This window comes from Bombus terrestris, chromosome 8, assembly GCF_910591885.1.
Source record: "Bombus terrestris chromosome 8, iyBomTerr1.2, whole genome shotgun sequence".
Taxonomy (NCBI): domain Eukaryota; kingdom Metazoa; phylum Arthropoda; class Insecta; order Hymenoptera; family Apidae; genus Bombus; species Bombus terrestris.
This window is the reverse complement of record NC_063276.1, coordinates 3086905-3102833: the sequence shown is the minus strand read 5'-3', so window position 1 is coordinate 3102833 and position 15929 is coordinate 3086905. Positions and strand designations below refer to the sequence as shown.

At 31.0% G+C, this 15929-nt stretch overlaps 1 protein-coding gene and 1 long non-coding RNA gene across 11 annotated transcripts in view; one reads left to right on the top strand and one right to left on the bottom strand.

Moving 5' to 3' along the window:
• Nucleotides 1-251: 251 nt before the first annotated feature.
• LOC100649884 (myocyte-specific enhancer factor 2) overlaps nucleotides 252-15929 on the bottom strand; it is an 80554-nt gene continuing 64876 nt past the window's right edge. For 9 of the 10 annotated variants that reach the window (XM_003397049.4, XM_012311015.3, XM_012311018.3 and 6 more), the window contains 4 exons: nucleotides 14644-14779; nucleotides 14147-14403; nucleotides 13481-13665; nucleotides 252-12491 (listed from right to left, as the gene is read on the bottom strand). In XM_003397049.4, coding sequence (XP_003397097.1) covers nucleotides 12041-12491; nucleotides 13481-13665; nucleotides 14147-14403; nucleotides 14644-14779 — 1029 coding nt within the window. In that variant the 3' untranslated portion in view covers nucleotides 252-12040. The remainder of the gene's footprint in view (nucleotides 12492-13480; nucleotides 13666-14146; nucleotides 14404-14643; nucleotides 14780-15929) is intronic. The other variant, XM_012311017.3, reaches the window with a different exon arrangement.
• Nucleotides 12488-14751, top strand: LOC125385528. Its single transcript, XR_007224912.1, has 2 exons — nucleotides 12488-12610; nucleotides 12960-14751. It is a non-coding gene; the product is annotated as an uncharacterized LOC125385528 (long non-coding RNA).

The following is a 15929-nucleotide window of genomic DNA, read 5'->3' as shown; positions in this document are numbered from 1 at the left end:
TAAATCTATAAAGAAGAAAATTTAATTGTAATTTCTAAAACTTGTCTTTAATTGTTAAAAAAATGGTTTAAATATGTACAAGTACACATGCGAAACAATTATTATAAAGCTGAAAAAATATGATAAAATGTGGACTATGGATTTCACACACATTGATTCAAGCGTCTTGAATAGATGAAGGGACGGAATAAGGAGAAATGGGGTAAACAAATAATTTCGTAAAAATGCTCGACTTCATAGACGACACATGGTGACAGTAATCGTTCAGAATATATTTACAAGAGCAGTACAAAGAATAACGCGATATTACACGTACATATTTGTTGATACGTATACTAACAAGTAATTGGTAAGCAGGTGAACAGTTTAATTGTTAATTGAGGCACGTGACAATAAGGCATTTCTACAGAGGACAAAATACGATCGTGCATATGTAAGATATTTCATTTTTCCACGCTTCTTCAATGTTTGTTCATTATTTAAAGCATTTTGAACTTGTTAATTATATTTGAGAACGATTTGCGACTTCTATATATCATGTGTTCCTCTTAAAAAGCTGTCACAGTCATATGTGCCACGTGTTGTATTAATCACGATTATTTAAAAATTCTAAACACACGTATATCTTCTTTAAAATATGCCTTTTACTTTTTATTAAAAAATATCTTAGGAAGAATTTTCTTTTCTTTTTTAAATTGACTTAATTTTTTTTTAGGTCATACATCTCTAAATTTTAAGCTCAATAAAAAGACATTTTATGCCATGACCTGTAACAACATGACCTTGGAGTAATATTAACTAAATTTAAAATATATTAGCAATATGCATTTTATTATTAAAAGATGAAAACATATATAGCGGAAATGTTTAAGGAGATCACTGTAAGTGAAACACCTTTACATACTAATATAAATCAACGAAGATATTTTACCGATACTTCGGCTCTTTTGAAGATCATGTTGCAACAGGATATTGAACTGGCTCTATAATTATGACAATTAACAGACTGCAGATATTTATGCATTTATGAGGAATTTAAACTGGGAAACCCCTCAGAATGGATATAATGCACAAAAATGTATACAATATCCAAAACACATAATACTTTTGAAAATATTTAAAGAATGAAACAAATTTTTGTTTAGATTCTATTTCTTTAATCATATTTATAAAAATATGACTAATGTATGAATATTTGCAGTCCAGTAATTTACAATAACCTCGAAAGCACACATTGTTCTTTTTACTAATTCTTAGTAAATTTTAGACTAATTCTTTTCAAGATTTTTGTTTATATATTTTAGAATATTGAAGGCGTTAAAAAAATAATGGCAAACAAGAAACCTCTGAACGTCTGCAACGTCTGAAAATTTAATTAACGTAACCGAGCGAAATAGAGTCGTAGAGCGGCGCTGATCTTACACGTACACGATCGTATGAATTGCATTAGTGGACGTCACAATGAAAGTTGTGTTAGTACGTCGGTGCAAAAAATGCGTATCTGTGTGTTATTTATCGCTTCTCTGCGTCTCATTACACCGATTACTGATTACACAATAGTATACCACATTATGTATTCGTTTAGAATGTGTTCATGTATACTAGTGTATGTACGTGTTATGTGTGTGTATGCATGTGCACAGATTGTACAAACGTGGTAGAAAGATTTATCAATAGAAAATTAATTACAAGTTTGAAAGTAAAGAGTCTTGAGATCAAGAAGTGTCAAAGTTTAGATAGATTATGATGATCGAGCGACATCCAATGGGTACGGATTGTACACATGTAATATGGTGTTTCAACATCTGCGGTGCGACACTTTACACAAGGAAAATACGTGTTTTCGTTCCTATCGAGAAAACAGAAAGAGAAAGAGACAGATAACGAAGTAGAAACGCGCTTCTCGCTAATAGAGAACAAAATTATTAAAAAATTATCTAAGAATTTCGACACACGAAACAATCTGAAAAAATGAAATACCTGAAAAATATTAAAATTATAATTTTATAATTTTAACAATTTTCTAGTAATATTTTGCTTCAAAAATTCTTTTGTAATTCGTTAATTTTAGCCACAAAAAATCGAAGTATAGGAATAGTATTTTGTATAGGCAATATGCACGTGTTCGTTTTTTTGCATATGATCAGGAATATTGAACAACGAAGATGTACATATTAAGCGGAAAGAGACGTTCACGATGTGGACAGTCATGAGATCAATGAATGAAACATGATTAAGAATTAAAGAGAAGAAAATTTACAATGACCACAGAAACACATCACAGTGTTAGTAGTTTTGTTTATTGGAACGTGTGCGAATTTTATTCTTGGTCTTTCACTTTAAAACGTGATATATAAGTATTTTCGTAGATGAGTTATTATAAGTTTTAACAAATTTCAAATGTAGCAATTTTTAATAGAAAATTCATATTTCATTCGTACACGTCCAATGGCTCAACAAAGACGCACAGTTTATACAACAATATGTGTATACACATTTTTTCTAGCCATATAATTTATGCAAATGGATTGTAATAGATGAAATATATATTTTCTACTGTGTTTTAGTATATATTATCTTCTTGAAACGAAGATACCATCTTTCTATTAACCAATTCTCTAATTTAAAATGATTCTTAATTCTTTTATATTTTTAAAATTTAAATTTTAAGCGTTCATTAAATCTGGAAAAATTCACAAATTAAGAAAATATAATAAATGCATATATTACATATTTTACAATCCACTAACATTGAAGAGAAGACCATGGAACAGGCAATGTTTTGTAAATACATCAATTATTTTATACATAGGAAACTAATGATTTTTTAGTCTCACACATACCTCTCGACATCATATCCGGTATCGAAGAAACTCAGATTCGAGCTTAAATTTGAATCGATTCATTTTCTATAAAATTTCCTTTCTCCTTATAACACTGAACCGTTAGAAAAATATTTAACTATGAATTATATTATATCTGTGCTTCGGTAAAAATGGCACCTTTTCTAACATAACTATTGTGCGAAAAGATAAATCAATTGATCAAAACAATCGATTTATTTAAAAAAGATTTCACTAGAAAAAAATACAATTATCGTGTACCTATTTTATGCAAGTTCTTTGAAGGTTAGTCGAATGTTAAATACATTAATTGTATAAGATATCTAACCTTCAAAAAAAATATTCGTAACAAAATTTGACTGTACAAATTATATCACAATTGGTGAAAAATTGTTCATTTGCTTCGAACAAACCATGTATATTGATGTTGGTACAACACTTTCCAAGCACGTGCGAATTCGATATTTTTCTCTACGTAGCACACTATGATTTATGAATGGCCTTGATGGTCCAACGTTCAAATTTTTCTATAACTTTCTAACACTTTATTCTATTTCTTTTCTTATTCCTCTACATTCTATATTTTCAAAAGTTATCTACATTTAATCTAAAAAAAAAAAAAAAAAAAAAAAGAAAATTAATTAATATATATAAATACAAAGAATCATAAAAATTTCATTAAGCCTTAAAGAATATTAAAGGACGTTAGTACTGTAATAAATCAATCTTAAACAACATTGTTCGCAAAATATATCGATATCGATATTATTATTATTTTCCTATCCTGAAATTTCGGAATTCTTTTTTTCTTTTCAAAATTCGACTAACCTATCTTTCGATCGACCGATCGACTCGATTCGCACATGCTCGAGTGACACTTAAATAAAATACTGCCAAATATAAAAACCAAGTAAAATGTATTCTATGGGAAACATCATATCATTATGCTGATACACTGAAATATAACCACAATGCGTGTTTACAATGTTTCGCGCGCGCACGTGTTCATGTCATACGTGTGTTTATACTTCTGTAGAATGTTTATGTGTATATGTGTATTTTAGTGTATTGTTATGTACGAGGAAAAATAGTTTTTGTGATGTGCATAGAGACCGTACGAAATAATCATCGATATTAATTTTCGCTAATTTCTCGAACCTAATTCGCTAATAATTATACTGACCGAGCAATAGATGATGCGGCGCGTATGATAGTTTGTGATCAGTAATAATAATAATAATAATAATAATAATAATAATAATAATAATAATAATAATAATTAATGATAATAATAATTAATAATAATAATAATTAATAATAATAATAATAATAATAATAATTAATGATAATAATAATAATAATTAATAATAATAATAATAATTAATAATAATACAGATATAACGATAATAATAATAGCAATAGCAATAGTAATAATAGTGGTGATCGTGGTAGTACTAGTAATAGTTATAGTAATAGCACATAGCAATAATCGCGATGATCGATGATCGATGAAAGATGGGCCTTGACAAGGATTCACGATGATTATTATTATTCGTATAGGATATTGACAATAACATGTAACAACGACCGGATATGTCGAGCACCAAAGAAATACGTGTAATCTAGTTATGTTTAAATCGGGCAATTGCGAGCACTTTAAAATAAGTTACTTTTTTTAGGTTGGTTGTACTGTCATCTTTATATTTTAACAATGAAAAGGGTTGAAGTATTTGGTCAATCGATAACGATAGATAAGAGAATCGTAATGGAGAATATTTTTATATATAATTTTATATATAATCGTAATAGAGAGTATCCTCAGAATGATAATGGATTTTTAATAGTTTTATTATTGAACAAGTGTCTGATTGGCAATCTTAATTAAAAAGAAATATAACGTTATTAAAGAAATACATCGGTCGCTTGTAAAAGGCACAGTGAGCAATTCCACAAATTAAAATGCAGAGAGAGGCGATGATGTTATGACTTTTCAAATTTTAGGATTCGCTGTTATTTATAGCGCTTTATTGGAATAAACGAATTTGTGGAAATAAATCTTGTAACTTGTGTAATTATGAATATGAAAATTAATTATGAAATTGGCAAAAAGTGGAGTTAATGACCTTAGTTCGCGAGAGGCTCATATGCTATTAAATTAATGCTATTTTAATATTAATTAGCGAATATTAGGTATGTCTTTATCGATTTAAATTTTAGTTTTGCATATTACAAAAATGTTTAATTTTAAATGTATTCATTCAACGTAATTTAATTGTGATTGACTTTTTTGTGAATGATTATCGTAACGGGGAAAAGTAAGAAGAAAGAAAGTGACTCGCATGTGCTCGATTTTCACGCGACAATTGCCGGTACCATTTCTATTCTGGCGTGTCCATTATTGTACCATCATCAGCGTGTGGCATTTTTTTCGACGTGCATTATCAATGAACAAACAAGATGAATAAGCGTGTCCTTTGTAAAATCGTCTCGCAAATTTCACGGATATACAACGATCTTGACAACCACGTGACAGAAATGATGAATTACAATTATTACGATTTTTTAATAGTTCAAGAATATTACCAGAAAAAAAAAGAGCACAGAGAACGAAAAAAGGTCGAACGAAAAAGAAACAAATAAGGATGTGCAAAGGAAAAAAGGATGATCGAATTGTCTCTCTTTGAAAAACGATGAGAAATGTTCACGATAAATGACACTATTATGAATTACGGGAGGGGGAAAAAAAAAGAAAAATAAAAAAAAATTACTTTCCTTTCTGTTTTCGCAGATTTATCACTGGCTACTTAAACGCACAACTCTATAATACGCCATAATATATTTTTTCTGCTTTTTCTTGTGTTTGTGTTTGTCTGTTTAATAATAATATCTATATAGCACGTTACGCGGTTACTTTTTTTAACTTCGGTATAATTACATATACAGAGTGGTTGTTATTTCTTTCTATTGTTAAACTCCTTTATACACTTTTTTTCCTTTCCCTCTTTTTCTCGCTCTTTCTTCATTGTACTCTGCACTCGACGTTCAAGTGGGCCGCTCTTTTTCTTTGTTTGTCAACAGTGCAACGTAAACAGATTTTTCATTCTTCACCATTTGCTTCTTTATGTATATATATATATATATCGTACAAATAACAATATATCACTACGCAATAATATTTAAAAAGTATGTTAATAATAACCATACTCGCGGATTCCGTGCGTCTCGAAACTATAGATCGATCAATCGATCGATACAGACATGAAAAACAAGAATCCCCTCCGAATCGAGCATTATTTTATATATTTATATATATTTTTCTATTTTTTTTTTCAGCATTTTTCCCTTTTTATTTGTTTATCAGACAGACAACGTTGAAAAAAAAGGGAGATCGTTATCGATTGATCGATCGGAGGGTAAGTTTCGACAATAAACACACGATCGATGGTTAACAATAAAATGGCGGTATATTCTTGAGTTTTACCTTTAAAAATGTGATGCTACGTGGCTTTACAGATATGTTCAGTATTTTTAAATTTACTTTTACATACGTATATATATATACATATATATTTTATGTATATTAAATTCACTTTTACTCTGCAGTGACAACAGTTGTGGCTAGTACATTTATACATCCTCGTATATTAATTATAGTTCAGCTTTCCATCTCTTCTAACATCATTTTCTTTCTTTTTTTCTGCAAATATTCGCTTCGCTATATCATCCTTTCAAAAGTGATACTTGTGCCGTGCTTTGAGTTTTCGACCATGTTTATACATATACACACATGTCGCTTTTATATCTTTCTCTATTCAGTTCAAATCGAAGTTACAACATCGATTTCTCGGATACTCGATTCGATTTTTCGCAATCGATCCCTGACAACGAACAGCGATAACGGTCGAAAAATATAGGGGGATACTTCGAGATCGCATAAAGATAGAATAGAGATCTTGAATTTTCAAAATCCTTTAATTTTTTCATTATCATATCATTATTTTATCATTAAGAATCTTGATTTATAGTTAAGCTCGGTTGCATTACAAAATATCAACTATTTTTTTCTATGTAGTATTTTACAAGAAACGCTACGAGAATTTTCTGTTCAATTTCTTTTCTATTTTTTTTTTCTTGCCTCCTTTCCTTTATAAGTAACAAATAAATAAAATTTACTTAGGAAAAATCTTACTTCCTATTCGTCAAAGAGACGTATTTTCCAGTTTTGTAATATTTTTCCGGAATAGATCGATCGCTTCGCGACATCTCAAACGAAAATGATCGCTTGTTAAAAATCAGTTGGTTCCCAACAGTTCATAACGATTCGCTTTCAAAGGCACGAAAGGTTAATAAATCGATTCGTTAACTAAACTCTTTTTATATATTTACAACACCTTTTTTATTATATATATTTCTTTTCTACTCTAAAAAATATCCGAGTTTTGGAGTCATTCGAACGCGTCAAATAATTTCGATTACTTCGATTGGGGAAATTATCGAATCTCTTCAATGTTTCAACAGTCCTCCGTGACGTAACGATGGCGCCACAGTGACGAAACATTTTGAAACGAAAACTTCGAATATTTAGACATCCTCGGATATATATATATATATATTAAAAAGGAATTGTTTTTCTATTCAAAATGATTAATTAATTTTTTAGAAAGCCGTCCAACATCCGACTATTCGAAATTGCACGAAATCCTCGAGTAACGAATATTTCTTCGAAAAGACGAAGAAGAATGAGGAGTAAAGGGAAATTTGTTAAAAAAAAAATCGAAGCGAGCATCCATTTGAGTTCTGCACGTGGCCAATAAAAACACGGTTTTCGATAACGGTCTTGTCCAACAACTTTGCTCCCGTACAAAAAGGCTCTAATTCTGTTTCTCTACGTTTTTTTTATCTTCTTTTTATGCTTTTTCTTGTTAACTCCTGTATGTCCTATAGTTTAATGCATACGACAACATTTTCTAAATGATGGTCCATTTCGTTTCACAGCGTTCCAACAACTTCGATAATAGTCTCTGAGTTCTCAACTACTACATAATCGCCGACGCTTTACGTATTTGCAATCGAATATTTTTCGTTCAACCCTTGTTATAGGTACAACCGTTTGACCAATATCAGAGAGTATAAAATTCTTCTATTTAAATTAATTTAATTGATCCAACTTAGAGGATGGTCAAATTCTCTCCAAGAATAAATTGGATAATGGTACCATTTTGTCTCTCTCTATTTATCATAAGAGATTGGCAAATATTAATTATATAACGTCATATATAATATATAACACTTAGTAAATAAGTAAATAATCTTTCAACAGGGTTAGAACCGACGTAATAGTTTAACAAGAGGACCAAACAGATACACCATTTAAAATGGTACGAAACTCCATATTAATCTCTCGGTTGTGCCCCGAACAAGATATAGATACAGATCAAATTTGCTCGCGCGTATTTGTGTGTATGTGAGTGTAACTTACGCAACTTACTTCATCATCATATTAAAAATATACATTAATATGGTACGCACAATCGCGTCGTTAACGTACACCATTTAACAAGTTCCCTAGCTTAAGTGGTACCACTACGTATTTCTTCTTTTTTCACGTGGGTATCTTACAATAAAATAGATCGGTAAGCAAATCGTAATCCATGCCTTGTTCCGAGACCATGAGTACCGGTGGATCAAATTAGAACGATTTCTCTCAGGCAGTCTAGCATTAGAAGTACGCCTAATAATCGGCTAGACGAGACATTAACTACGTATGCATTGTAAAAGAATATATTACATGCTTCATAACTCTGTATAAATTGCATACACGAGGTCACAACTGAAGATGGAATTTTGAATTTTGTGCATTGAGCGAGAAAAAATTCAACTAGTTCACATTATTGATTTCCATAAGTTTGAGATAATGTGTACTTGGGACATCATAGATTAGCTTCTTTAGTGTATCTTGTACTTATCTGCTATATTAAGATATGAAACGAAGAAAGATCTTTACTTCAATCAAACTCTTACATTCATCTTTCTGAAATATGAAAACATACTGTATAATATGTCAGTCAAAGTATTCGACTTTATCTTGCAGCGTTCTCAAACTTACGATCAATAGTTATGTCTTGTGCCAAATTTATTTGTTCAATCTTTTTGAAATCTCGAGTATCGTTATTTCTATTGATTACATGTAGATACGAAAAGTTTGTGCAAATCGCTTTGTCTTATACATACAAATGAAGCACAATAATAACACTGGTTGTTTAAAACACTGCCGAGAAATAATCGTAAAATATCAAGTAACAGATAATATAATTCAGTAATTATATTATTCAATGTGATCCACCTGTAGCGATTTAAAAATTGAAAACAATGCAATCGTATCGTAGATTATCTTTCAAGGATTTACTTCAGGTATGTACACTTAAGTTCAGAGATATATATAATATATATTGATATATACATATATATATATATATACACATATATATTATATATACATACATATATATATATATATATATAATATCAATTCAAATACAATAAATTTTGCATCAATAGGAAAATGTTTAATAACTAGTGGAGACATATATATATACTTTTTTTTAATACATTAAATCTTACTTTTTTCGTTATGAAAAATAACAATTTCTTTATACTTTTTTTTTCTTTGATAAAAAAGTGTGTTGGCTAAGAGATTGCACTTTGTGATCATCTTAAAAATTTGTGATTAATCATTAGTGACTATACATTATATATCTTATGTTTCGCACACCGATTGTTCGTACAGTCATTAGATAGTATCTAACTGCAACGTTAGTAAAGAAACAAATTAATATCGAAGATTCATACGACTCTTCTTTCTTTATCTTCTTTAACGTACGTATAATATAATCTTCGGTTACAATATAACCAAGACTGACTTGCCAGGTTGTCGATTCGTCGACAGAACGTTGTAAAACAAAGTCTATGATTCCACTAATTTGTGTAGTACGGATAAACCTTTCTACCACTCTTTCTCTCTATTTTCTTCTTTCTTTCTCACTCTATTCAACATCGCTCTATTTTACTATTTTTAATCCACTTTTTTGTATCTTTCAGTATGATACACACTTTTCTTTACACGTAGCTTGTCGACGAGTCACCTTATACGAGTCACAACGTGAACAAGTCAACCTGAAGGAGGGCCACAAATGGTGCCAGGCACTATTTATTCATATACCGTTTGTGTATTCCATTAATTGCGTTAATTAATTACAGTAACGTACCAAATACGACTCTTGAGAGCAGCTCGCACCAGGATACATCCTGAGATTGAGTAAAGCATAGGCTGAGACCATCCCGAAAGCGGTTTAACTTAGGAAGAAGACTTTCTGTATTTTACAATTGCAACCCTATCTTGCCAACTAATTATGGATTCGACTAACAAAGCATTTTACAAGGATGTACTATATATAATAAATATTCTCTTTCCCTATATTTCATATTTAATTTAATTGTGTTCCACTGTTATAGAAAAATCGTGTGCCATGAATATTGGATTTAAATACTGATTCAAATAAATTTGCTAATTCTCATAGATTATTATTTGAAGATAAATGCTTACAGAGGTGCAAGCTCTCGTTGTGTATGACTTAGGCGTTAAGGGTTGCAAAGTTTCTTCCTTCCGTGTCACCTTTCATTTTTTTTCTTCATATCAAACGTGCAAAATACTTGTGGAAAATGTATATAACGTATGTATATATGTATACACCTGCAAGTTTGTGTGTATATACCTTTCTTTTCTGTTTGAATAATCAACACTATATTAGATGCTTATTTCACATGTAATATGCATATATCTCCTCTATTACTTCATAATAATCAATATATTAATTTTCGATCATATTTTTTTTTCTCTACTGAATATCGTAATTATTTTGAGTACAGCAGCCGATTAATTATTCAACATTTTTTTGTTTATTAGCGGACATAGACCGTTAATTAGTTCGCTAAGAAAAAAGAAAAAAGAAAAAGAAGAGGGAGAAACTCCGCTACTTTAAAAACAAACCCAACGATTTGTTAAAAAGAAAATTAAACGATCTAAGACTCATGAATGTATATAGTTTCTAATAAAATATTCGTACGACTCCATTGATCGCTTATAAAATAAGAGTACGATTCTTTTCTCTGGAATAAAGGAAAGAGATATTGCAATTACAAAAAAAAAAAAGAAAAATTGTAAAATTAAAATTTATATACTAATCGAATATCATTATTCTCTGACTAGGCATTCAATTAAGAGAGAAATTATGTTCATTGCTCTCGGCATTCATTATGTAAAAACATCAATTAACGGATTATGCCGCGGTCTTGCCTACCTACCATCATAACGCACAAAAAAAAAGAAACAAGTAACAAAGTACAATTATTTGTAAATATCTAAACTGTAAATTCATTAAACGTTTTCGAAAGCTCTTAGAAATTCGGTTATCGATGCACTTATCTTCCGAAATGCTGTGCTCTCGATTCATTTCTTAACATCAATTCTAAACGTACCGCCATTACCTTTCTTCACTCGGAATAGAATATATCTTCGCCATTAGCGACAAGTATCAAAGACACAATATGCCATGTCACGAAGAAAATGACAATGAATAAATGACATATATACAAACAACTTTTGTATTATATACATGAAAATATACATATATATATATCTTTTATATATAATGAATATTATATATATATATATGTATCCATCATATATTGTATAATATAATATAATATATATATATATATATACACACACACATATGTATATATATATATATATATATATACATACATATATATACATATATATATATACATATATATATCAACATTATGGCACCGTTATTTAATCGTCAAACAAACGTATTCTTTTATATGTATATGTATGTATGTGTATGTGTCGTGTTACGTGTGTTTCTGGACTTTTAAAATATAAACAAATTTGTGTCCTCTCTTATCCAGCCAAAGTCGGACTCTTCGCAAGGATTCTTCGTCTTACGCGCGCATCCAACTACAAGAAGAGAAAAAAAAGAACCATGGCCGAACATTGCGTATAATAATTAACGAGTCTTTGACTTCAAGTCCCGGAACTTTTCACAAAAGCACTATACGCCGTTGTACGTAGAGGTATTAAACGATCGAGCGATTAATTGTTACGATTGATATTAAGTCGCCCAGCCCTCAGTGATCCTGGAACGCTTCATCAGCGGTCCATTCTCATAGTCTGAGTTATTCCCACCGTTTCCCCCGGCGTTCGAGTGACTCGTTCGAATATCTGCCACTGTGCCGCTTCCAGGTGACGGAAGATTCGTCGGTGTTATACTACCGGAGTGAGATGGCGGTGGATTACTGCTCGGTCTGCTCGACACAAGATTCAGCGATTGTGGCCCCGGATGAGGTACATGATGTGGAGGTGGTGCACCGGTACTGGACGAAGGTCCCACGTTCAGAGTCGTGTGATGAAGATTGCTGGTATTACTCGGCCCGCTGTTCGAGCCACTGTTGCCACCGTGAGGATCTCTAGGTGGACTGATCGGTTCACTTTTTATCTTCACTGGTAATGGCGACGTGGCCGGTGGCGGTGTACTGCTCGACACTGCTAGATGGGGAAGACCACTGTAATCAAATAAATTTGAAGATATTAGATTCGATTATGAGGATTCCAGCAAGATTGATTCGCACTTTAAAGTATAACACCTCGGAAGAGAATATGCTGGCTGAAGATATAAAACCAGGTCTTGACTGAAGAAATTGTATACAATAATTAAATTGAAAAGAAACTATGGCTTGTATTATGTTGTATCTTATGTATCTTTCTAGAATATCATTTAACATATTTACTAACACATATTGATTATTATAAACCTTACAGCAGCATCAGAGGCAAGATAAAATATGCAAAAAGCTGTCAATGTATTAAATATGAATACATAAGTATAATATGTTTTAAAATAAGTATATATCGTTAAAGCTCATTGTCATTTCATAGATGAACTGTTATGTGGGTTTAGCATTTAATAAGTTTGAGTAGCCAAAGTAATTAATTGACAAAATATTTTTGTTCAAGATCCTTGTTTCTTTCAGATCCAAAGGATTTGAGATAAACTGATATGAAGATAGTTTCAAAACTTTGAAAATTTGACTGCCGAAAAAGAATTTTAAATCTCAGTGAAAGATGATACAATTCACTAGCATGCTACAACTATCCAAATAAGAAAAAAAACTATAAACCTCCAGTGGACGTTGTTTGATATTTTTATCATCAACTTGGATAAATATAGAAGATCCGTTGTTAGAACGAGTACCGTCGTTGCAAGCACGATTAAACTTTACAAATAATCTTTAATCTTTTCTTGAATAAGCGTTTATACAATATTTTGCGTTGTAAGCTTGTTTCTAAATATATTTTCGTTTGTAGGAAGGACGACATACACGTAAATGAACAAAATGTAATTAGAGATTATTTGTTACGATTGATATTAAGTTTGATTGATATTAAATACTACGATAATATTACGATTGATATTAAAAAGTTTTGAACGATAGATTATACCAACTGGACATATAGTTTCCTTTCACAACAATAATTATGAAATATGATTTACCTGATGCTGGACATGGTGGCTGCCGAATACATTGATAAGTCATCAACGTACCTCTGATGAGACCATGCTAAGCTTCCTAAGTCTGAGGAATAATCCGTTGGTCCAAAACTAGAATATCCAGCTGGAACTGATGGTGTTTGTAGCGCTACTACTGGTGTGTTCAATGTGGATTGTGCATGGCCACTCTGTATATCAGAAACACAAAACAAAAGACCAATTAGAATGAAATATTGTGTAATTACATAAGGGTACTTTTCAAGTATCTATATATTACTATCCATAGTGTGTGAAATTGCACACAATTACACGCAGTTAGACTACTAGATCACTAGGAAATTGCTATAAAATATCTTACATTATATCTAATACTAAAATATAGTGATTTTAAATTTGTGAATTACACATCATAAAATTAGCAAAAATTTAGAATTTGAATTTTCATGATTTCTTTCAAATGAGAATTGAAATCCAAGATTAAGAAAAATAAAGATTTCTAAAATTTCATTACAAGAAGTTAATAACAAAAAATATCCAATGCAATGATGAAAAACATAAAGTATATAAAAATATTATTAAAGTATAACTCAATTCCCTAAATTTGAAATAAAATTTTTAACTGAATGCACTGAATAAAATGCATTGAAATCAAGCACAGTGCGTACTAACATCGTAACTAGTGTCTTCGGAGAGAGGTTGCGTAAGGGGTGTTGGAATAACTACTCGAAGATTAGTCCTGTGAGGATGAGGCGGCGGTGGAGGAGGCGGAGGTTGTGGTGAATGCCTAGACGGATTACTGCCTTTGTTTGCACTGCCTCCTCCGACTCCTAGTGCCGGCGAAGGTCCTGGACTAGGTGAACCTCCTAGTGGTGATGCCGATGGTGGATAACCATTACTCATTTCCAACATCCCTCCTGGTGGATATACTATAGAAAAACAACAAAATTAAGATTTACCGTTTTAGTGACTAATATAGGAATTAACTTATCACAATTATTATTAATATGTTGCACTAATAAAAATTGCAAAAGTTAAAATCTTTATTTGCTAAATAACTGAATTACTAATTATTTAGATGCTTCTCTTAAGAAATTCTTTTCTTTCCATCACGAATCTATTAATATCCTTGCAGATCAATATGTAAAGTTTGAGAATCGATTACATACCTGAATCTGTTTCAGAAGACGACGGTCTTGGAGAAATGCTGGTATGCGCCATTTGGGGACTAGATCCAAGTAGAGATTCGCCATAACTATTTACTGGTACGGATACAGGTAGAGTGTAATTAGATTGTCCCATTGCCTGAAATCGCAGTAAATCACGACGACATTATTAATACATTGTTCACCAATGGTACACTTCAAGAGAATTGGCAAATTCTGATAAGGTCTTCGTTTCGAGATTACGTCTTCATTATCCCCTTGCCCATTTCTGCTAGATAAAATTCAATAGTCAAAATAAAAAAAAAATATGTATACATATAGAACACCCGATCAAACAAAATAAATGCAACCAAATTTATCTCCATTCTGTGCATAAATAAAATAAATTACAAAGAATTCCTATAAAAAATAAAACATAGAGTCATATACCTTTATATTTATATAAATTGTGATATTGAAATTTGCAGAAATATATATTTTTCCAAATTGTACAAAAGATTGAAAAAAAAAGGAAAATATATAAAAGAAAGGATAATACTTCGTATTTATATATTTAATGTTATACATGCGATTAAAAATTCGTGATTATAAATTTTGAGATATACATTATCCAAATTGTAAAAAGATAATACATATAAGAAATGTTTAAAAAAAAAGAAGAAGGAAAGAAAGAACACCTCAACCACATTTTTACATTTAAGTTAAACGCTATAAAATGAGACTCAAACTTTTCAGTTATACGATATTCAAGGTTTCTCAAATTCTGAAGAAGACAGCCAGCCTCTATTGCTTATTCTGCTTGCCAAAATAATTATGAATGCCGCATTAATCGCTACCAGATGAAGCTTGATACAATGTACACAGTAAGTCCGACAAACGAAACGAAAAACAGATTAACAACTAACCAGAGATTATAATACCCTGGTTTTAAATGCCTGCCAATATCATGGTTTAGAGGTACAAGCTTGACTGTTTTGTAAACTTGCGGGCTCACGTTGCGATAATAAATTAAACGGTGCGAATTAAATCGAACCGTCACTGACAAATTGCTTGATGGCGGATTGTTAAAACCTAATAAATGTAACCAGGAGGACTAACGAATTGCTTCGAGTCATGTGAAAACTCCGAGCCAGAGGTTCCCAAAGTGAAACACCAGAAGGAACAGGCGGCCATTGTAAACTTCCAGCTACTATAGGTTTTCAAACTGATAAGGAAGAACAGCACGCTATTAGATGTTGATAGTAAATTTATTATGGGAAGTTTGGTAATTACTTAACGAATTTCATCGA